Source organism: Mustela lutreola, chromosome 10 (genome assembly GCF_030435805.1).
Source record: "Mustela lutreola isolate mMusLut2 chromosome 10, mMusLut2.pri, whole genome shotgun sequence".
Classification (NCBI taxonomy): Eukaryota; Metazoa; Chordata; class Mammalia; order Carnivora; family Mustelidae; genus Mustela; species Mustela lutreola.
In genome coordinates this window covers 93,073,722-93,098,676 of record NC_081299.1, presented here as the reverse complement: position 1 = coordinate 93,098,676, position 24,955 = coordinate 93,073,722, and the positions used below count along the sequence as shown (strand labels likewise).

The 24,955-nt window shown below is 36.7% G+C and overlaps 1 protein-coding gene across 2 annotated transcripts in view; it reads right to left on the bottom strand.

The window, feature by feature from the left end:
* GPSM2 (G protein signaling modulator 2) overlaps window positions 1-20,610 on the bottom strand; it is a 57,947-nt gene extending 37,337 nt beyond the window's left edge. Inside the window, exons 1-3 of one of the 2 annotated variants that reach the window (XM_059138421.1) lie at window positions 20,323-20,610; window positions 9,381-9,685; window positions 214-435 (exon numbers count right to left, since the gene is read on the bottom strand). In XM_059138421.1, coding sequence (XP_058994404.1) covers window positions 214-435; window positions 9,381-9,436 — 278 coding nt within the window. In that variant the 5' untranslated portion in view covers window positions 9,437-9,685; window positions 20,323-20,610. The remainder of the gene's footprint in view (window positions 1-213; window positions 436-9,380; window positions 9,686-20,322) is intronic. The other variant, XM_059138422.1, reaches the window with a different exon arrangement.
* Window positions 20,611-24,955: the final 4,345 nt, after the last annotated feature.

The following is a 24,955-nucleotide window of genomic DNA, read 5'->3' as shown; positions in this document are numbered from 1 at the left end:
ACACGTAGGCAGAGAGGCAGGCAGAGAGAGAGGAGGAGGCAGGGTCCTCACTGAACAGACAGACCGATGTGGGACTCTATCCCAGGACCCTGAGATCATAACCTGAGCCGAAAGCAGAGGCTTTAACCCACTGAGCCACCCAGGCGCCCCTGAATGAAAAAAAAAATTTTAAGGGACACTTAGGGAGAAAGAGTATTAAAAAGCTTAAATTACCTTGCAAGAGTTAAATCATGATGATGATATTCTAATGCTTTGGCATAATCATGCAGATAGAAATAAGCATTGCCCAGCTGGCTGTAAATAGCACTAAGTGTTTTTAGGTCTTCAGTTCCAACTTGAACTGCAGCTTCAAAGAATGACACACCAGCACGGCAGTCTCCAGATTTACACAGACGTTCCCCTTCCAAGGCCAGTTCTAGGCAAGAAGCTTCCATTCTATAAAATTATATAGGACAGACATTTACAACATGACATTACAACTACACTAAAGTATTTTTAACTTGAGGTAATATAATTTTCAAGTTGACTGTGGCTACTCTTGCTCAGAAAAGCTGCCTCTATAATTGAAGTAGATATACATTATTGATAAAACAGTCAACTATTATTTATAGCATGAGCTAAGTTGCTGAATCAAATATCTCTGAGCCTCAGAAGTCTTTTATAAAGCATAGCTATATATTACTATATGGAGTCCATCTTAAAATGGCCTATCCAGAGCAACCCACTTTACAAATGAGAGAACCTAAAGTAGTGTTTCCTAAAGTATTCTGATTTGTGGCAATCTCACAGACTTTCTGAGAGTTTGGAGAGAAAACAGGTACCTGGGGAAGGTGAAGGCCTATAATTAATACCATTCTCAGTCCGTATATCAAAGTGATCTACTCACCTGTCCATCAACCCCTCCTACTACCATCTATACCTCTTTCTCTGTCCCATACACTCATACAGACACACGCTCCTTTCTGTTCTCACCACATGATCATCTATACCTCAGAAAAAAAGAGCAAAATATTTTGATATATCAGGCACACTTCCATAAAAGAACTAAGAGTCAAGAAACTTTATGTTAGAAAGCAGTAATTAAAGATTGCATTAATTCTAATAGTCAAAGTCTGTCACTGGATTTTTAAAAGCCAGAAGAATGACGTTACTGTAAATCTTTGTAGGAGAAAAAGTACTGATAATTCAGATTCTAATCGTAGACTTTAGCAGGTGCCTTTCACCAAAGTTGCTACTGTGTTTTCTTCAATATTTTTATGATTTCTGCCATGTCTGTGTATTACCTAATCATTCACTTAAATGTGTTTCTATAATTTGGCAAAGCTCTTTGAAACTGGCATATGTCCTTTAAAAAAAAAATAACTCTAGCTTCATCCAAAGCAGTATCCATGGAACTGTGAATTTGATGTGATACTTATGTTTATTTATGAATGTACATTAAGACAAATATGTGTAAGTAAAATACGAAAGTAAAATTACCTTATGTAATATAACTGGTACACATATCACCCTTTAGAAAACCCTGATTGAACTTATCAAGCATTTTCATTTTGTGAGCAACACGAAATTACTCCTTATCAGAATTAGCTTTGAGCGATTCTAACAGAGCAGTGATTTTTAACCCTGGCTGCACAACAGCAGAGCTCATGTAGAGTGTTTTTTTAAACTCTCAGTGTGGGGCACCTGGGTCGTGCAGTTGGTTGAGCGTCCAACTCTAGGTTTCACCTCAGGTGATGATCCCAGTGTCATGAGATCAAGCCCCATGTCAGACTCTATGCTCAGCATGGGGTCTGCTTAAGACTCACTCTCTCTTTGCCTCTGCCCTTCCCATCCTCCACCACATACTCTCTCTATATAATAAATAAATCAGTCTTTAAAAATAAATAAATAAAACTCTCAATGCTAGGCCCCACTCACTGAGAATGATAGCTGGCTTGCAGTATTTTTTAAAATACCCCTGGGGAATTCCAACGTACAAGCCAGAGTTGATAATCACTGGTTTAACAAGAAATGTGAATTAAACCATCACTCACCCTAAATTTATTTAAACACAATTATACTTTAGCATTTGTAGTAGCAGGTCAATTAACACTTTTCTTCAGATGCTGTCTTTGGTCTGTAACATGCCAAGGTTTCTTAAAGCCATAAATTAAAATGGAATTGCAAAAGTAGAAAAGAAATCTGATAAGCCTAAGAGAAAAGTCTGGACTAAGTTCAATAGAGCCAATTGCAAAGGTGCAAAGCAAACTTTTAGTTCAGGATAAACAGATTTATGTAGTCATCTCGGATAGGTAATTTTCAAGTTTTATATGCAGGTGTCTTTTTTTTTTTTTTTAATAATTCAAGTAATTTAGCCAAAGGATACTGTCCGTTCACAGACTAGTGATTTCACCCTCACTTTATGGATCTAGACAAAATAATGCAAGTAAACCTCTACTTGACATTTTGCTTCAACATCACATCAAGTCAACTAGATATAAAGATGGAAGATCTTAAGTACTTGGAAAATTAATTGGTTAAATCAGAAAATGTAAATTGCTATTTATATTTCTTCATGTTATTTCAAATTAATAAAACTGATTTTTGTCTTTCACAAGTAAAAACTGGCCTTTAGAACTGTATTTCTGAGGGGTGCCTGGGTGGCTCAGCTGTTAAGCCTCTGCCTTTGGATCAGGTTGTGATCCCAGGGTCCTGGGATCGAGCTCTGCACTGGGTTCCCTGCTTTGCAGAAAGCCTGTTCTCTCTCTTCTACTCCCCTTGCTTGTGTTCCCTCTTTTGCTGTGTCTCTGTCAAAATAATAAATGAAATCTTAAAAAAAAAAAATGTATTTCTGAACATTAGAGACTTCATGAAGAAAAAATTGTTTTTGTTTAAGGTTTTACAAGGTTACCAGTATATTCTGTGTGTGAAGAGAAATGAGGTAGTAAAAGACTACTATGTAAAAATGTGATTTTATTAAAGGGTTCTTCTGCTAGATGAGCTACTGAAATGAAGTGTCTTTATTTGTCTGAATACCGAAACCCCTGAACTTTCAAGAATTACCATAGGAAAAAACTTGGGAAGTGTATTTTTACATTAAAAATACATTACTTTTTCTATTAATTTTTTAAAAAAGATTTTACTTATTTATTTGAATGAGAGAAAGCAAGAGCATCTGTGCATGAGTACAAGCAGATGGAGGCAGTGGGAGAAGCAAATTCTCTAGTAAGCAGGAAGCCTGATGCAGGAGTTGATCCTGGAAGCCTGGGATCATGAACTGAGCCGAAGGCAGACGCTTAACCAACTGAGCCACCCAAGTGCCCCTCTATTAAAAATTTTTAATTTAAGCATGATTCCAATTATGTAAATTACACACTGAGCAATTTCACTGCTAGGAATTGATATTAAAGCTATAGCGACACAAATTCAAAAAAATATATGTGAAAGGAGATGTTCATAGCAGTTAAAAACCCCACACAATTAAATGTCCATCATCAGAGCATTAGTTAAAAGAAAATTACATTCCATGGTAAAATGGAATACTAATGATGATATTCACTGAGGGAGAGGGAGAGAAACAGTTACACACAGCAGCACCATCTGTTCAGGATGGGTAGGTGGCTGGCCAGGAAATCAGAGATAAGGCAGAACTGGCTATTCAGATATAAGACATGTAAAAACTGGAAATTTACAACATGTTTGCTATATCCATATAAACCAGAGAAACGTCTTCTTCAAATAAGTATCTTCCCCACAAATATATGACTTTCTGGATTTAAACTCACACATTATACTGGAACCATCAAACCAAATGATGTTGCATATAATTTTAATTTAGCTATAGACTAATGGTGTCATAAGAGCTACAAATTTTTAAGAAGGCATTTTATTATTTTTTTAAAAGATTTTATTTAATAGAGAGAGAGTAAGTGAGGGGTAGCAGGATAGGGAGAAGCAGGCTCCCTGCTGAGCCAGGAACCCAATGCAGGGCTGCATCTGAGGACCCTGAGATTAAGACCTGACCTGAAGGCAGAGGCCCAACAGACTGAGCCACTCAGACACCCCCTTAAAAAGACATTTTAGATAATTTTCATTAGAAAGAGTGACAGCAAAGTGGAACACTGCTGGCTACTCAGCTGTCTCTGAAGTCTATGAAATAAGAATGCTCTGTAAGGGAAACTACCTTAGAAAAGTTATTTCAGTAACTAATTTCCAAAATGAAGTCCCAAACTCTCTAGCTTATGATTAATTCTAAGAAATATTGTGGCTCTGGTATAGTTTTATTAGACAATAAGTCAATATTCTGGCAAAATTTCTAACACCTTAATCAAATATATCTAATTACAAAGTAGTCAAGGCAAGTTGGTTTATAAATTTTTTAGAAGATCATTAAATAGTAAGAGAGAAAGTAATTTCATATCCTCTTTGTCTCTATGAGAGAATAGAATTACTTAATTTGTTTACCAGCTGGGTTGGAAACAAAGAACATACCCAGAATAGAAGACAAACTGGGAAAATACCTCCATTAACATATATCCAACATACAATGTTTCTTTTATTCTTTCTAATGGCGTATCTAGTTGTATAATCAAAGAAAGTACATTCCTAGTAACTAGAAATAAACACAGTTCTATTACCCTTAATTGAAATGTTTCTGTTTTTGCTAATAGACCATTATAGCTATAACTCCTTATTTTTGCATAAACTCATGTCATTTCAACTTGATTTTTATATTTTATTTATTATTTTTTAAAAGATTTTATTTGTTTGATAGAAAGAGAGACATGAGAGAGGGAACACAAGCAGGGGAAGTGAGAGAGGGAGAAGCAAGCCTCCCGCCAAGCGAGGAGCCTGATGTGGGGCTCGATCCCAGAACCCCGGGATCACCACCTGAGTCAAAGATGTGCTCAACAATTGAGCCACCCAGGAGCCCCTGATTTTTATATTTTATTATTATTTACTTTTCTTCCACACTAGATTTTTTTTTCTTTACCTTTTAAATTTTGGTTTCTTGTGTTCATAGTATACCAATGAAAGCAAGAGATTAAAAACTCAATGCTATATCATTTAAAAAGATTTAATAGAGATTTTGTTCAAATCAGATCTTCCCCTCAAAAGGTTTACATACTAAGAATAGTATGTAATTATTAATAATAATTACATATATTATTACATGCATGTAATAATGTAAAAATTATTAATTAACAATTATTAAAAATAATTGTTAGGATTGAGGACTCAAGATTCAAAAAAAGAGTGCTCTCCATCTTCTCCATTGTGCTGTCTTCTGTGGCTGTCAAATCTTTTTACTGACCTTAACTCCCTCTACCTTCTATGGGTTCTAATTGAGCATGGATCTCTTCCATAAACAAACAATTTTCATCCATTCAATTTACCATATATACCTAATTATTCTAGTTTACTTTGTGAAAGAAAATAGTGTAAATTTATCTTGATTTAGATTTGAATTTTGGTTGGTTTAAATTAAAACTTAGTTTTAATTTAAATTAAATTTAAAAATTTTAAACTAAAACTTAGTTTTAAAAGTGATCTTTTACTAAATATCAAATTTAACTCTCAAAATAACACTCTGAGATAGGTATTATTACAGAAGAAGAAAATGATGCTCAGACAGGTTTAATGACCTATTAATAAGACCGTGGGAATGCAAAGCTGAGAAATGAAACCATTCTTTGTCTCCAAACCCAATACTATTTCCACCATTCACATTACCTCAAACTATTCTTGAGGAAAGAATATTAACAACTACATTTACCTAGCAAAACTGAAGAATTCAACACCAAAATTGGATTCCTTTACAACTTGTATGCAATGGTCAATTTTTACAATATGAAAGTACTGAAGTGTTTATTATTCATAGTAAGAAGTATGAAAAAAATTTTTATTCAAAGAAATACAAAACTAAAGAAACTTGCTTGATAATGCACCTGATATATCCATCTTTCAACATCAACATTACCAATATATAATACTCTCAGTATATTTCATCTCTACTTCCATCCTCACTCTCCAACTGCAGATTCTTTTGAAGTACATTCCAGAAAGCACATCATTTCACTTGTAAATATTTTAGTATATATCTCTAAAAGAGATTCATTTTCAAAAGAATTTAATACTATTATCATGCCTAAAAATTAGTGATAATTACTTTAAAATCAATCATACACTGTTTTAAAGTTTAGAAACTAATTTCATTTTACTATCAGTCTCCATTTCTACCTTCACAAGTAGGTCACAAAATACTTCATAAATCATTATATCATCTCTCAGGAGGTTCCTCAGTGTCTGTTGAAATGGAAAAAATCATTTCATTTCAAAATTACAAACTCATGCTACAGAAACTCCTCCAGGGATGGATGAGGACTGCCACAATGAAAGAACCATATGGATAACACATTACATGCTTCCTGTTTACCAGAGTAGAACAGTAATTTATACTAGGCCACAACTCCTAATGTAAAGGACACAAAGTATTACCTGCAATTATACAACAATCCAGTTAATATACAGAATGCTGATCTTAGAGCACTGTTGAAGCCAGAGCTTTGTTTGGCATATTCTTACTAAAAATAGTTACAGAATTTAAAGTTTCTTTTAGTGAAGTCCTACACCTATATATAACCATGTTCACCCTATAATGGAAAAAGGACAAATCTAAGACGTTCCTACAGGCAGATGTATAATCTACTCCTCCTTATCTGCTATTCTTATAGCATTAAAAAGTATACCACCCTCGAAAATGCTTAGTAAGACAGATAAAAATATTACTTACTAGATTCACCTGATAGTTATGTCCAATGGAATTCAATGGACATTCCATCAAACATGCACTATGAGTCATACAACATGCTAGGCATCATAGCTGCCCTTAAGGAAGTTAATGGTCAAAGAAGGGAGTGGCCAAGGAGGAGACAAACATATAAACAGATACAATGAATTTTAATATAGTTGAGACAAAGAAAGAAATATACAAAGAATATTATGTGAGCACAGGGAAGGTACATAGTCAAACTATACTGTTTAGAAATGGTTTCCAGGAGTAGATAATTCAAGTCTGAGGGTGCAGCACGAGCAAAGGCACAGAGACATGGAACAGCAAGACATGTATAGGGAACCAGAACTCAGAGGGAAAGGTGAGGAGTGGAGAAAATAAGGACAAAGGAATACACAGAGGCTAGAAAACAGAAGATCTTGTGTACTGTTTTAAGCCTGGGTCTGCCCTACAGATTTCAAGGAGCCACCATGGTGATAAAGCAGAATTTGCGCGGTCAGCTCTGTGTTTTTAGACTGAGCCCTCTAGCAGCAAATTAAAAAGATGGATTCTAAGAGTAAGAATGGAGAATAGAGGGAATCTGGAGGGAGGATAATGGGGGCCTAAACTATTACAGTGATAGGAAGGATCCAGATGAGTAGCTCAATCTGGATCAACGTTAAGGAGGTAAAACTGGCATGACTTCAAACTGGCTACAGAGAGTAAGAAGAGAAAAAAAGCATGTAAGATAACTCCCAGGTTTCTGGAACTATGCCCAAAAGGGTAGAGGACATTTCATTTATTAAAACCCCTTTTTAATTATGCTGAATGTCCTCCCTTTTTTTTATTCAAAACTTTAAAAAATTTTTTTAAAGATTTTATTTATTTATTTGAGAGAGAGAGAGAGAGAGAGAGAGAGTGTACAAGCAGGGGGAGCAGCAGGCAGAGGGAGAGAGAAGCAGGCTCCATGCTGAGCAAGGAGCCCGATGTGGGACTTGATCCCAGGACCCTGGGATCATGACCTGAGCAAAGGCAGCTGTTAAACCAACTGAGCTACTCAGGTGCTCCTAAAACTTCCTTTTTTAAAAATAGAAATACCCTCGGGCGCCTGGGTGGCTCAGCGGGTTAAGCCGCTACCTTCGGCTCAGGTCATGATCTCAGGGTCCTGGGATCGAGTCCCGCATCGGGTTCTCTGCTCAGCAGGGAGCCTGCTTCCCTCTCTCTCTCTCTCTCTGCCTGCCTCTCCATCTACTTGTAATTTCTCTCTGTCAAATAAATAAATAAAATCTTAAAAAAAAAAAAATAGAAATACCCTCATCTTACCTATATAAACTTCTGTGGCAGCACCTTGCCCTAACATGAATCATGTTAGATCACAAATCTATTTCCTAAACATGTGTTACGATCTAAGATTTGGTAACCAATAACTTCAACTTACTAGAAATGCTGACTACTACCCATTGCTACAAGTTCTGATGTTTATTTAATACTAACATAACAGTTTCTTTTGTTTTTTTAGATTATTTATTTATTTATTTGACAGAGAGAGAGAGAGAGGGACAGGGAAAGAAGAAATACAAGCAGGGAGAGTGGGAGAGGGAGAAACCGGCTTCTGGCCCAGCAAAGAGCCTGAAGTGGGGCTCGATCCTAGGTCCCCAGGATCATGACCTGAGGGGAAGGCAGCCGCTTAACCACTGAGCCACCCAGGCAACCCAACTTGTAACAGTTTTGACAAAGAAATCTATTATCTATTATCTATTCTTTGACAAAGAATCTATTATCCTAATCACCTTACTAATAATTACATGCCTTTCATTCAATATTTGTTCATTTTATTGTTAGTGCAATGATCCAGACTTCTAGAATAAATGTTAAATAATGATGCAGAAATCACTGCTTTGTTCCTAAATGTATCTAAAATGTCATTAATATTTTATCACTAAATACTAAACTGGCTATTTATCATGTTTAGAAAGCACCCACCCATTTCAATGCTACTGGCTTTCTAGAAAGCTCATTTATTAAAGATCACCATTTAAAAACTGAAACATGGGGCACCTCGGTGGCTCAGATGTTAAGCATCCGCCTTCTGCTCAAGTCATGATCCCAGGACCCTGGGATCAAGCCCGGCATCAGGCTCCCTGTTCAGGGAGACCCTGCTTTCTCCCTCTCCCTCACGCTCCACTGTTCCCTTGCTTATGCTCTCTCACTCTCTCTCTAATAAATAACTAAAAAATATTTTAAATAAATAAATAAAATAAAAACTTAAACATAAAAATTAGGTCATTCATCTGACCATATTACAAATCCATCTTTTACCCCAAACATTTAGAAATATATTTCATTTTTATATTTGCATTACAATAGTTGGAAAATATAATGTAACTATTCATAAACTCATCCACAAAACATTAATAAATTATAATATATAATTGGCCTTTAGCACCATTTTCCTATAGAAAGGATATAAAAACTTACAACAACCACAACAAAAAGAAAATACCATATACAGGAGATACTAACTGAAGATAATATATTTTGAATATATTCAAATTTAAATCTGAAATGATCAGAACTAAATACATGTTTAAATAAGGATTAAAAGCCACCAAGAAAGCAGTAGTCTTACCTGTAACGAACATGAAAAGAATGGTCTTCCCTCATACTTATCAAATTTTCCTCCATCGAGTCATATTATAAGCGGAGTAAAATATGAAATTATTTAATTTTGTGCCAGTCCAGGTCTTTACAATGTAGAACTGCTGCAGAACATTGTCCGGTTAGTATATTAATGAGTTGGTGTTAATACATCCTAAGCTCCTGCTTCTTCTTTATTAATAACAAAAGGAGGTCAATGTCAGACAGCTTAAAGTTTCAAAGTGTGTCCCAAATCCTTGCATCTCTGGCCCTTTCAGCAGCACTTCAGCAACATTTCTGCAAAAGGAATACAAGATGCCTTGCTTGAAGTCCTATTTTCAAAGAATAACCTAAAGTAAGTCCAATCTGTACATAATCACATAGCTAACTCCACAGACTGCTGTCATATCAATCACAGAAAAAAAGCAACAGAGGGCTTAACTGTCACCATAAAGCTTCTCAATAAGGATGTGAATCTATTACATTTATTTGGGACCTACACCTTAATTTTTAAAGTTGTTTTAAAATACAATAATTTATGTAATATTTTCTTTTCTTTTCTTAAAAGATTTTAATTATTTATTTATTTGAGAGAGATCACACGTAGGCAGAGAGTCAGGCAGAGACAGGAGAAAGCAGGCTCCCTGCTGAGCAGAGACCCTGGGATCATGACCTGAGCCAAAGGCAGAGGCTTAACCCACTGAGCCAGCCAGGCGTCCTGTAATATTTTCTATTGTAAACAAATACAGGAGAATGTTTTAGAGCATCTAAAGAGAAAATTATGATACTTTAAGCTTTAAAAATTTCTATCTTAACAGGTAAAATGAGAATTCAATAATTATTTGAATAAGCCAATTCCAAACTCTAAATTTATTCCTTTGAAAACATTTGTGTTGATAATTAGCTTATACTTGTATTCATTTGTTTTCAGAGTATATTCTACTTTTACGTTTTAAGGTCTTTAAAATGTTATTAGTAATGAGTAGGTACAAAACAAATTTAGAAAATATGTGTAGAATGACACAACAAACATTTATATACCACCACCCAGTTTAAGAACATTCTTACTACCTTTGAAGTCTTATGGATGCCTCAACCTAACCAATCATACCTTCCTCTAAGGTGATCTCTAAACTGAATTTTGTTCATTATTCCCTTGTTTGTTTTTATAACCGTGGTACAGTATCTGCATAGGCCTAAAAATTATATTATTTAGTTTTTTAAGGTTTTCCTTAATATTATGTTTCTGAGATTCATCTCACTTGTTGCACATAGCTACAGTTTGCAGATTTCCACTGCTGTATCATATTCCATTGAATACCAAATATATTTTTCATTCTGCTCTTGATGGGAATTTGGATTGTAGTTTTTGTATATTTTTACTATTAAAAATTATTGCTATGAACATTGGTGTTAATAACTAAATGTACTGTTTAAATAGCACAGCAGGTAAGCTAAAGAGAGAATAAGTAAACTAAAAGACTATCTGAAGAAATTATCCAGACATTCAAAGATAAGGAGATGAAAAATGAAGAGCAGTTTCAGAGAAGAGAAAGACAAAATGAGAGGCTCTGACAGAGGTCTAATTACAGTACTAGAAGGAAAAATAGAAAGAAAAGTAAAGGCAAAATCTTCATTGATAAAGAGTTTTTTTCAGAATTGAAGCAGACTTTAATTAGCAAATTGAAGAAGCACACACTAAATCCTAAATAGAAAAGTGAAAATGAATCCCTTACCCAGATACATCACAAAGAAACTACAGGCCATCACACACAATTATGAAGTCCTGGAATCTCAGTGTTATAAACAACTCTATAGGTCAGTTAGTCTAACATTTTACTACAGTATTCCCAGAAAGGTCTTGGGGTGGCTAATCCTAATTTTGAATAGTCCTTTTAGAAATGTGTTCCATATTTGGAGCAATCTTTCCATTTCTATCCATTTTTTCCTTTTGCTGCCATCCAATTAAATCTAATTCCTTTTTTTAAAAAAATATTTTATTTATTTGACAGCGAGATCACAAGTAGGCAGAGAGGCAGGCAGAGAGAAGGGGGAAGCAGGCTCCCTGCTGAGCAGAGACATCAATGTGGGGCTTGATCTCAGGACCCTGGGAACATGACCTGAGCCGAAGGCAGAGGCTTAACCCACTGAGCCTAGATTTAGGCACCCCTAAATCTAATTCCTTTACCACATAACATCATTTTAAATATTTCATCTATAACGTAGACTCTAAATCACACATACCGACTGCTTTGTTAATTGGTACGGTTAGAAAAGAGGTTAGTCAGTAACAAAGCAGAAAAGGACCTGCGAAGAGGTAGAAGGTGAAAAGGACCAGCCTTGGGAATATTAACAAGTTTCCCAGAGGAAACGAAGTTTTCATATTAATAACCAGTCTGACATATTAAAAAAACACACACACACAAAATAGGGGCGCCTGGGTGGCTCAGTGGCCTCTGCCTTTGGCTCAGGTCATGATCCCAGAGTTCTGGGATCGAGTCCCACATCAGGCTCTCTGCTTAGCATGGAGCCTGCTTCCCTGCTACCCGACACCACCTGCCTCTCTGCTTACTTGTGATCTCTCTCTCTGTCAAATAAATTTAAAAAATCGTAAAAAAATAAAAATAAAAAAACACAAAATAATATTATTTTTATCCCTTCCCTGGTCAACAAAGGAAGCATTGTCTTAAGAATGGATGAAAAGAAAGGGTAGCAGCTATTAACCCCAAAAATCTTTTTCTTTTGTTCAGAATCCCATCGTGCCTCCTTAGTAAATAAAACACTATAGAGGAATTAGTGTAGATATTAATAGCAATAGCTTCAAAGTACATCTAGATTACCCTATAGCTAAACTGTCAACCAAAAGGTCTTCTTCCCCTACCCACACTAAGGTTTAGGCTGTTATTTATAAAATGGAGCAGAAGGTAAAGTATTAGAATAAATTTGACTTTGAATTAAATTAAGTTACAATTTAATTGAAATGTTTTTTCACGCAGATCATAATGAAATTTCAAATTTTACCAATCACTAAAAAATGTTAACTTTATATTCATTAAAAGGTAAACGTGGAATCAAATTAACAAATGTATATAAATGAAGTTGTGAAATACCTGCATAGAGAAACATTTTAAAACTAATTTAAACAAGCAAGAAGACGGAATGCTATTCACCATTTCAATAAGGACTATTTATAATATGGTTTTACAATTCTCAAAAGAATTATATCCCAAACCAGTCACTCTTAGATTACAATCTCCTAACAATAAAGTAGCACTTCTCATTATTCACTGAACTCACAAGCAATTCTTGATTTAATGATTAATTTTGCAAGAACTCTCTAACCAGTTTAGTAACAATGTGTTCATTCATGCTGTACATTACACAGTTAACAAACCCACTTCATATTTAACACACAGTTTATATATTCCTAGTGTAACAGTAATAAAATCTGCAATAAATATTAAAGTATGTTCATTAGGATAAGAAAATTTAATGACAGGACTAGGAAATAGAATGGAAATTACAGGTTTGAAAGAACATTAGGAAGTCACCAAATTTAGGGTGTCTGGGTGGCTCAGTAGGTTAAGTGGCTGCCTTCGGCTCAAGTCATGATCCCAGGATCTGGGATCAAATCCCACATCGGGCTCCCCTCTCAGTAGAGAGCCTGCTTCTCCCTTTCTCTCTGCCTGCTGCTCTACCCACTTGTGCTCTGTATGTCTCTGTCAAATAAATAAATAAAATCTTAAAAAAAAAAAAAGGCACCAAATTTAATCTTCAATCTCCATCAAGACTTATAACTAGTAATTTACAAGTAAACATATGTCCTTCATAGCACCTCTCAGGTTTTAAAAAACAGCGCTTCTAAAATCCCACTGCTAACAAAAACTCACAACACCTTTTGATCTGACTACAGAGAACTAAAAAGACATAATTTTTTTCTGTATGCTGGAAACTGACAAAAGCACATAAAAAGATAAAGTAGTATATCATTTCGATTGCCTCACACTTAATTACCTGATTAGTAAGTCAAAATAGGCAGATTCCCATTATACAGGTAGGTAGACTTCTAGGCACTGTCCAAGGTATGCAATCAGAGTAAATAAATCCTAGACTTGCTCTATTCCATTGTTAGTAAAATATTTGGGAACTAAGTGATGGGGAAACAGGAGATACACAGTTACATGTATATCTTTTGTCCTTTCAATTTGTCCAAATGATCCAATTTAAATGCCAATAACCTCTGGTCTGATTCTTTTAAGTATCTCTATAAACTGGTAACACCCATCAGACAATGAATGTAACTTAATTTTCTTGCCTTTATTTTTTTAAATTTTAATTTTTTTCATTTATTTGACAGACAGAGATCACAAGTAGGCAGAAAGGCAGGCAGAGAGAAAGGAAGAGGCAGGGTCCTCGCTGAGCAAAGAGCCCAATGTGGGGCTTGATCCCAGGACCCTGGGATCATGACCTGAGCTGAAGGTGTTGGCTTTAACCACTGAACCACCCAAGTGCCCCCTTTTCTTGCCTTTAGATTAGATAATCTAAATTCTTTAAACTTTTCTTATCCCAATAATTCCCTCTAAGGTGCAATAGTCAAATTCTCCAAATCCCTTTCAGTTGTAATGTTTCAAGTCAGATACAGTAACCCTTTATGAATCTGAACAGGGATAAATATTGAAGAAGAGTCAAGAAAATATTTTAAATGAAGTTCTTTTATATTAGACTTAAGGATACAGGTTATAATAACAAATATACATTGTAGAAGTAATGGGGGTAATAAAGAAGGATGCCAAAACAAAGTTCAACAGAGAGAAAAGTTCAGAGCCTGATTTTAGTGCAGCAGATGTTGAAGAGACAACTACACCCCCAAAAAAATTTTGATATCAGAATATATGACTGATATGGGAAATTAGTGCCTAAAGCAAGGGAAGTCAGACCTAAGAATGGCTGAGTACTTGATTAAGTAATCTGGCTAGGAGTACCTAAAGAAAAAGGAAAAACAATGCACACTGACTAGATGTGAAAGGGAAAGGTCAAGCAGTAACAGAGAACTTAAAAGAGTTCCAATTTTCAAGGTAGATGGAGCAGTAGCAGTATAGTGACAGACTGGATTGCAAGAGGGATACTTCCAAGAGGAGAAAATGGATTAGACTTTGAATAGGAAAAAGTGGAATACTTCTATTAAACTTGTACTTGGTAAAGTGTTACATTCACAAATAATAGCTGAAAAAAATAAAGATATCAAACTTGAGATAATTTGAAATCATATGAAGTTCGATAAATGAAAGAATCTGAGGTTAAAAAAATAGAACTGAGTGACTGACATTTCTGAATTTTTGCACATCTTTAAATTAAAATTTTTTTTAAAGTACCAATGAGATCTCAATGTTAAATACTGCAATAAGTCAATGGCAAAATTAAAGAGAAATTGCAATGAAAGAAAAAAAATTAAAGCAAGGCATAATAGTTCTGTTTCTTTTTTCAACATACTCAATCTCTAAACCAATAATATAACCTAATTTTTACATAATACTCTGAACCAAAGATAACTCAATTACATAATACTCTGAACCAAAGATACACTCACATGTATGTACATGTGTGTGTATATCCATGTATGTATGCATAGTGTTGAACATGGTGTTATTACCCACTGTCATACATCACAAATGTAAATTACTTTATACAATCCCAAATTAATAAAATAAACAATCATACTGATTAGTTAAGCAGATCATTCTAATTCTCTATCATTCTGGAGAAATGTGAATTTACCACAGGCTATGCTATAAAAACTGTAAGAATAAAGTTTTCCTTAAGCAAATATATAATCCTAAAGTATGCACTCCAATTATGGTTAAGCCTTAATTTATTGCTCATCTTTATGTCTTCAACAATCAAAATTTAGTCTGTGAGATGTCAAACCAAGTTAGTTTAGAAAACAAGCAAAACTAACTGCATAACTGCTAACTGAAACACATTTTATTATAAAAACTTTCTAATAAGCTGTTTGTGACTATCAGTCAGCTAAATAAATAGAATAAAATTCCAAGAATAGATTAATGGTACTAGTTTCCAAATAAATCTGTATCTTAAAAGTATACTACCAGTCAGAAGGGTTTCCAAGTGTATTTGAAGTTCTCGAAGGTCATTATGAAAGATATCAAATAGAAAACTAAGGTAGTATTACTTTCAAACTCTCATTTTTATTCTGGCAGATTAAAAAAAATTCAGATCCAGAGCCATGGCCTTTCAAAACGCAAATGCAACCACTTCAGAATAGTATAATCCAAACAATTTTAGCAATATACAATAAGAATTCCTTTTCACGTTTTCAATATTTATACCTAAAAGTTCACCACTCTAAACAACTAAACTATGCATAAACTTTCTTTTTTTATGAGGAAACATTTATATTTAAGGACTCCAATGAATTCTGCTCCCTGGATAGTCAAATACAAATAAACCATATATGAAATTTCAAACTAGATAAATACTAAAACAATATGTAATTTAGAAGAAAAGTATTTAAATATTTCAAGGCTTCACTGTTGCAGTGAAAAAAGACCAAGTACTAGTTCACTAACATGAGAAATGCTGAATGTCTATAGGTCAACAGCAGTTTCCAAAAGTCTCTACACAAAGCACTATGGATATAGTAATTATTGCATGAGCAAACTTAGTGTCTTTGGTTTGGCAGCCCATGATAAATCAGGAAGAAGTTAAATACTGAAGGTTTTTATTGGGGGTAGGGAGGTGATAAACTACAGAGGGGCTCTATTTTTAGATTATATATGGAGTCAATATGAATTATGCCAGTGACTACACTAATCACTAAAACTGCTGTTTTGTAATTATAATCCTCAGTGATTACAATAATTCAAGAGGATGAAGCAGTTGTTTCAAAATTTCAAGGAGAAAAGAGAGATTACTTTTATGCAACATCCCTAATCTTGGTTTCCTTTTCCCCTACAAAACAGTTATTGAATCAAAAGTCTTGCTGCAACAAGATAACTTTTTTTTAAAGTAGGCTCCTCACCCAATGTGCAGCTCGAACTCAAAACCCCGAGATCAAGATCCCATGCTCTACTGACTGAGCCAGCCATGTACCCCAAGATTATGGATTTATATTTACAAATATAGGGGTGCCTGGGTGTCCCAGTGGGTTAAGCCTTGGACTCTGGTCTCAGCCCAGGTCTTGAGTTCAAGCCCCTCATTGGGCTCCACACTTGGCATTGGCATGGAGTGAGTGTGTGTGTGTGTGTGCATCCATGTTCAACTAAAGGAAAAAGTATGTTCATTAGAATAAAATTAATAATTTTCTCCCCATTATTTAGTTTTATTTCTCATCAAACTGCAGCCCAGAGTTTACAAATAATGTTAATTATCTCTCCTACAAAATAATGTTAAATAGATATGGTTCTTTTAACCCATTAGTAAAATTAATAAACTTTTGAAGTGTTTCAGTTAGATAGCTGAAGAAGAAAAAGGATTTCTAGTTAACTGTTTGAAACATATAAAAATGGATACACAGAAGTATTACAATACCAAAGTTATAAAGGACATAGTAATGGCACTTAAAAAAAAAAAGACATTCTAAATTTTCATCGTTCCCAATTATATTTTCAGTGCTTTCTGAATGACTACTCAGGTTATAAAACCGGGAGATCACAAGAATATGTCTGCAACCCAAAAACACTGATGGTTCACACTAAGCCCAATTTCTACCCAAAAAAACCCCAAAAACCAAAAAAAAAACCATCCTAAATGTATATATATTAGTTCTTCCCCTTTCTGATCTGTAATCCTTTTATTAATAAATAAGTATAAGCTTATTTATTTGTTTTTCTTTTTAAGGAGAAATAGATCCCAAATGCAAGAGGGTTAAAAATGTCTAAAAAGGGTCCCTAGAAAGTTTGAATTTAGAATTCTTTATAGGAAAATGTAACTCTGCCTTCTTCCAAAAGTTATCACTAACCTGTGGAAAAATGTTTTATTCAATTCGGTAATGTTACCAGATGATATAGGAAGAATGACTCTAAATAAAAAGGGCCAGAGACAGCTTTTTAGAAGCAAGGATATCTGTACTATACCTTGAAAGATGGGTAGACCTTATTAGGCAAATGAAGGAAAGGCATTCCAGTCACAGGGAAATGATTCAAGCAAAAGCAAGGAGGTAAGAATGCACAGAATGTATGCCCAGTTCAAACACACTGGGTTAGGAGTTGGAAAAGAGAAGTCTAAGAAGGTACTAAAGTGTTAGGGACTCAGAATATGTATGTGGCCTTGTATTTAACCTTGCAATTTTTTCAACAAAGGAATAGCAGAAGTCAGATCTGTGTTAGATAAACTGGCAGAAACACACAGGGTAGCGGAGAGAGACAAAAGGAAGATACTTCAAAAACTCCAGAAGCAACTGCCGAATAAGAAGTTTTCTCTGGTCATCTCACAACACCAAGCAAATTGCTCTGCACATAATCAATGCCCAACAAACTTTTAAACATTTCTTGCCTGGAAAGAAGATAAGAGCTCTGAAGCAGCAAAGAATCCTATACTAGTGAGAAAACTGGGCTTTAATATAGATCTGCTCCACAGTAAAAAGTACATTCATATTCATGTAAATAATTCAGGAAAATTTTACCTAATTTTTTACTGTTTTCATAAAGATGACTATAGGATATTGAAAACGTTATATGACTTGTAAGATACTGAACCGAAGACAGCAGTCCTAAAAGGAGGACTGAAATATTTCTGCATAGTTTCCAATAAAACACAACACCTACAGGCACCTTAAAAGTGGATTATGTCCCTACAAATGGAATCCAGAGAACCTGAGGAGTTTTAAACAGTCGCAGAGAAGCAATAGAGTATGTGCTCTGGGATCAGGCCACACAGTTTGACTTACCACGTCTTGATCTTGAGCTAAACTCTCAGACTTGGTTTGGGCATAATGACACTTATCCAACATGTGTTGTGATGATTAGAGATCCATTTTATAAACTACCTAACCCAGTGCCTGGCTCTAATACTTAACGCAAGTGCTCAATAAAGTATAGCAGTAATAATGATAGTAGCTGTTATTACTTCTTTGAAAGTCTATTAGATTTACAATAGTCTAAATCTACATCAGTTTTTTCATTTTCAAATTCCAGATAACTAATTACAAAATTTTTACCATTTAGGTAAATCTTAAGACATTTTACGCTTAAATACAAGGCCATTTAAACCTATCTTCGCTGTAATTAGCCTAGTACCAAGTCTGAGGTTTATATTAAAATATAACGTTTCTAACACTGCGTGTCTGATTTATTGTTAAAACAATCTTTTAAAAATTTATTTATTTATGGGACGCCTGGGTGGCTCAGTTGGTTGAGCAGCTGCCTTCGGCTCGGGTCATGATCCCAGCATCCTGGGATCGAGTCCTACATCGGGCTCCTTGCTCGGCAGGGAGTCTGCTTCTCCCTCTGTCTCTGCCTGCCATTCTGTCTGCCTGTGTTCACGCTCTCTCTCTCTCTGACAAATAAATTAAAATAAATAAATAAATAAAAAGCCTTTAAAAATTTATTTATTTATTTACTTATTTGAGAGAGAGCGAGATACAGCACAAGCAGGGGGAGGGGCAGAGGGAGAAGCAGGCTCCCCGCTAATGCGGGACTCGATCCCAAGACGCTGGGATCATGACCCGAGCCAAAGGCAGACGCTTAACCGTCTGAGTCACCCAAACAACCTGCATGTCTGATTTAATAACATTAGAAAATACAACTAAACTGCCGAACTAGCCAAAGCAGATTTGGGAGGAACCGCCTCTACAACAATACCACACAACTTTTTACTTTGTATCTGCTCCACTCGTTTTACCATAAATAATCGCCTAAGGAGTTTGTCAGAACGAATCCATGGTAAGGCTTAAAGCAGAGTTAAGTCTGGGACTGCCCTCACTGTCCTCACACACACCCAGGTCAATCAACAGTGACCGTCCCTTTGTTTACAAGTAAGCAACATAAAAATTAAACCAAAGCTGCTTCTCGAATAGGGACAACCCAAGCAAAAATGGTCTTTATCAGAGGTAATCACAGTGGTGGTTATCAGACCGGAAATCTTCAGGCACCCTTCTAACGTAGCAGCTTGAAAATTTAGCTACACACCACGGAAGACTCCAACTCAAGTCCACAGAAATAAAAGCCAAGAAGCTACTCCGTTTAACTCTGCGGCAAGGTTAAATTATGCATTGAGGCAAATAAAATTTCCACCCTTACTCGTTTTCTTTAATAGAGTTCAAATGATACTAGTTAAAGTGACCTAACTGGTTACCACTATAATTATAAATTATCCACCTTTTTTTTCCCCCTCTTCGAAGATATTCCATAAATTATACAGATTTTCGGACAAGGGCTTTCTTAACATCCTCTGCTTACTAAGACTTTTTGCAGCAATTACTAGTACCTACGGTAACTCGACAGGTCGGTGCCTCAAATCCGAGAACTTAACTGGTAAATGCAGGTGTTTGACAAACACTGCCCGCTTTAGACAGCAAGCGCAAGACCACAAGTGAATGCTATCTGCCTCGGGTTAATTACACGGGGATTCGGGTTTTTAATCCACTGTTTGTTACACTCAGAATACGTGAGGAGTCGCTGTGCCCTCATCACACTTTTTATTAAAAAAAAAAAAAAAGTTAGGGAACAAAGCTCTCAAACTTGACTCGTTTAAAAATTTCGCAGTAAGAAAGCAACCTGCACCTCAGCCAGCGGCTTCTCATCCTGTTCCTGGTCTCCTCACTCGGGTCCCCCGCCACGCCCGCCCCAGCCGCGCACCCAAACAAAGCAGGAGGCCCCCAGCCCCGGGACACAGAACCTCCCGACCCAGCCCCGCACACACATGCCCCACCCCGTCATCCCCCTCCGCGGGGCGCCCTGAGACGCCTCAGAACTCACCTCCCGCGGGCCGACGAGTCACAGGAGCGCGGCGATAGCGACGGAGCTGCAGCTGAGGAAGCCTCAAGCTACCGACGGGTGGCCGCGGCCCCTCCCCCAGGCGCGTCCGCGCGCCGGGGGTGCCTTGCTGGACAGAGGCACTGCGGGAGGCAGGCGCGCGCCCCCCGCCCCTGCTCGCCGCAGGTCACGTGGGCCAGAGCTCGCGCAGCAATCCTCTCCTCCCAGGGGTCCCGCCGCGTAGCCAGCTTCCACCGCTCCCCTCCTCTGCGCCTGCGCCCCAGCTCCAGTAGCTCCCATTCAAACGGACAACGCCCCGCGTCTTTCAGACCCGCCAATGGCCGGCGCGGGGGGCGGAGCGGGGCGGGGCAGTTGTCCGCTTCTCTGCCTCCGCTCTGCGGGGCGGGTGGGGCACTGCGAGTCAGGGCGGCGGGGACTCGGGTTGGGGGGCTTGTCCCCACGCCGTTCTGGGTCCTGTCCTCAGCCTTCAAGTTGAAACTGCTCTTCTGCCCTGTTACTTCTTCTTCAGACACTGAAGGGCGGAGCGAATAATATCGTACCGATAGAGTTCCGAAAGGGTCTGGCGCAGACCCCTTTAAAAGATGGGCGCATAGAACAAATGCGTCCTGCACTTACAGCTTGGTCCAGCCTAGAGAACGAGTTTCCCAAGCGGCCTATGCGGGATGTTTAAGAAAAAGGGCTCTGTGACAGGAACAGAGGGACCGTGTCAAGGTCCGAACAAGGCAGCCTCAGTTCTTGCGGCCCTGTCACCATTCTGGCGTTTCCAGCTGTTAAGAAAGCAAACTGGTGTTGACTGCAGAGTTGCCAGATCCCAGGAAAGCTGAGAGGCACTTGACTCAGTTTCGGGCCGCTGCATTTCAGATACACTGGGAAAAGTCAGCTTTATTTCCATGCACCGTCTCCATACCAGATTTAACCAAAACTTAGGTCTCAGTTCTTCACAAAAATACCAAGACTACATTCTCTCGGGGCTAAAGAGGAGGTGAATTTAATTGATTATTTTTCAAATATTTCTCCACTGAAATGAAATTTAAATGTTTCTGCAGGCTTAAGGATATGTTAGAGAGAACCCCACTTTCAGTATCTCTCTGAATGATCGCCATAACAGTGACCCAAGCAGCATTTCTCTTCCTGGGAATATGTTATGGCAAATTGGTTAAAATAACAGCTTTGGCATCAAACTTGACCTGGATTTGAGTTACATCTTTGCCACTTAGAGATTGGTTGACCTTGAAAGAGTTACTTATCCTCTTTAGCTTTAGTTTCCTCAACTGCAAAACATAGGTAATAGAAGGGGTGGTTATGCTTCCGTGAGATAAGTCAGTTAAACCTGACTGCTTGATAAATGGTACCTATTATCATTATTATCAACAACTACCTTTAATATCAGATGCTTATAAACAACAACTGAATTAGATGCCTGTACCATTTCAGAGGTAGGTATTATGATTCCTTCTTACTCATAAATTCTTTTTTGGGTGTTGATAGGATGTTTTCCTATCAACATCCATTGTCCAGAATGAATCATTATGTCCCACCTGCAAATCTCTTACACCTGTGACTTTCTATCACTGGTATGAGTTATTTCTAACTTACTCAAGTTGAATTCGTTTTTAAATTACCCTTTAAAAGGCATAAATCAGATTATGTCACTCTGCTATTTGAAAACCTTTAGTGATTTATCATTTGATTTAAAATAAAATCAAAATTCCCTACCAGAGCCCGTAAAGAGCCTGAAGTGATCTTGCCCTACCGACCTCTCTACTCTCCTGTATTTCCCTCTCCTTCTAGCTTACTTTGCTTCAAGTACACAGGACATTCCTCCATCTCTAGAATAGACCAAGCCTCAGGGTTCTCTCAGGGCCTTCTCTCTTGGCAGTTGCCGCTGCCAAGATGTTTTCCCTCAGGCTCTTTAAATGACTGGCTACTTGTCAGCCCTCAGCTTTCAACTTATTCATTACAGTATTTAGCAAGTATGTATTAAGTTTCTGCTATGTGTCAGAAACTGTTGTAGGTGCTGGGAATATAGTAATGAGCAAGAGGGAGTACAGCCCCTGCTTTCTTGGAGCTCAATAAAAATAATAAAAATATCAAGTTGTGGCAGGTACCATGCAAAGAATTCAAAGGAGGGTGATGTGAGAGTGACTGAAAGGCAACTTTACATTGAGGGTCAAGGTAAGAAGGCCCACTTTGAGAAGACAGTATTCAAACCAAGACTTTAATTATAAGGAGCCATCTTTTAAGCAAAGCTCAAGGAAGAGAATATTAGGCAAAAGGAGAAGCTAATGCAAAGTCCTGTGAGGGCAAGCTTTGTTGGTTTTAGAAACTGGAAAAAGACCACTATGGCTTAAATGAAGTGAGGTAGAGAAGAACATATAGGATGACATCACATCAGACCATGTAGACCTTTGTAAAGCCAGGACAATGAGTTTGGGTTTTACTTTCTAACTGTTATAGTAGCCAGAGGAAGATTGTAAACATAGGGGTAACTTCATTTGTTTATATCATTGTCTATTATTTATATCATTCATATATATATATATATATATATATGTACATATATATATATAATTATTTTTAAAGGAACACTCTGAAAACCAGAATTTCAGACATTCTGTAAGATAATTAGCCCAGACTCTTCACAAACATCATTGTCATGAAAAACAAAACAACCAAAAAAGGTACATGAATCTTGTGGAGTCCTAAATCAGAGAGAGAGAATGAGAGAAAGACTATAAAAGACATTTTAGAAACAACTGGGGAAATTTGAATATAGATAATATATTCAATAATATTATAGAATTACTGTTAATTTTCCTAGAGGTGACATGGAATTATGGTTATATAGGAGAATTTTTTTATTTTGAGTAAATGCAAGCTGGAGTACTTCAGAATAAAAAACCATGATTTCTGCAACTTATATGAAAATGGTCCAGCAAAAGACAAAGGAGAGAAATACAAGCTAAATATTAACAATTAGGCCTAGGTGAAGATATATCTCTTATTGTTGTACTATACAATTCATGTAATATTCTTTTACTTTTTCTAGAAATTTGGAATTTTTCAGAAATTACTCTGTAGACTTCCATGTCTGAAAGTAATAACCCATATGCCCTGTTCAACTCTCCCACTGAAAACAACTTAAAATGCTTTCAAATTTTTTTTTTCATTTCTTTTCAGTGTAACAGAATTCATTGTTTATGTATCACACCCAGTGCTCCATGCAATACATGCCCTCCAGAGTACACACAACCTGGCTCCCCCAACCTCCCACCCCCACCCCTTCAAAACCCTCGGATTGTTTTTCAGAGTCCATAGTCTCTCATGGTTTTTTAAGAAATAGAAAATTTATCAATGACCTAGGCTTCAAGTAAGGATTACTCAGAAGCTAGGAACTAGTAAATAGATAAGCAGATGAACTTGAGTTTCAGTTGTCACAGTCTCATGAGACATGGAAAAAAGAGACAAAGGCTTGGTCCTACCAAGATGGAGAATCTAAGAAGAGACTCTACACACAAGCCAGGATCTCCCAAAGTCCTCGCCAACCTTTTATCAGAAGACAACAGAAGAAAATTGCCTGTAATCATCCTTAACATAGAATAGAGAAGGAATTATCTCCTGATATTTGTGTGTGTATGTGTGTTTTGCTTTGTGGGTTTTTAAAAAATTTTTATTTTTAATTTTTTTTACCAAAGGCAATAATCTGTTCTACCTGGCTTGTCTGAAACTAAAGCACATAATTTACTTTAAAGTGGTTTCAGGTTGATGGTGCCCCGAGACAACTGGCAAAGGTAAACCAAATCACCTTTAGAGACTGAATGTATCTCCCCCAGATTTAAATGTTTAAACCCACAATTCCCATTGTGGCAGTATAGGGTCACAGAGGATCAAGAGAGAGGAGCACTCCTGAATGAGATTAGTGCCCTTATTAAAAAAAACAAAACAAACAAACAAACAAAAACCCAAAGAGCAGCCTCACTCTCACGTATACAGTGAGATAACAGCCCTCTAAGAACCAAGAAATGGTCCCTCACCAGACACAGTTTGCTGGCACCTTGATTTTGGACTTCCCAGCTTCCAGAACTGCGAGGAACAAATGTTTTGTTTAAGCAAACCAGTTTATGGTATTTTTTCAGCTCAAGTTGGCTAAGACATGAACTTGATCCAAACCCCTAAAATTTACACAGCAAATTTCCAGGGAATGTGAACTCTCAGTCCAATTAATTACAAATCATACAAAGAAACAAAGAATCTTGTACAAGAATTACAGGGAAAAAAAAACCAAAAACAAAATCAAACTCTTAAAGACTTTGAAATTGGAATTACCAGTCATAGAGTAAAAATATGTTTAATAGATTTAAGGCAATAAAATAAAAGATTGAAGATATAAATAAAGAGCAGCTTCTGCCAAAAATGAACACGCAGGATTAAAAATTTTTTTAAAAAAATTGGACTTAAAAAGCAGACACATAATAATTAGAATTTAAAAGTCAACAGGCAGGGGCGCCTGGGTGGCTCAGTGGGTTAAGCCGCTACCTTCGGCTCAGGTCATGATCCCAGGGTCCTGGGATCGAGTCCCACATAGGGCTCTCTGCTCAGCAGGGAGCCTGCTTCC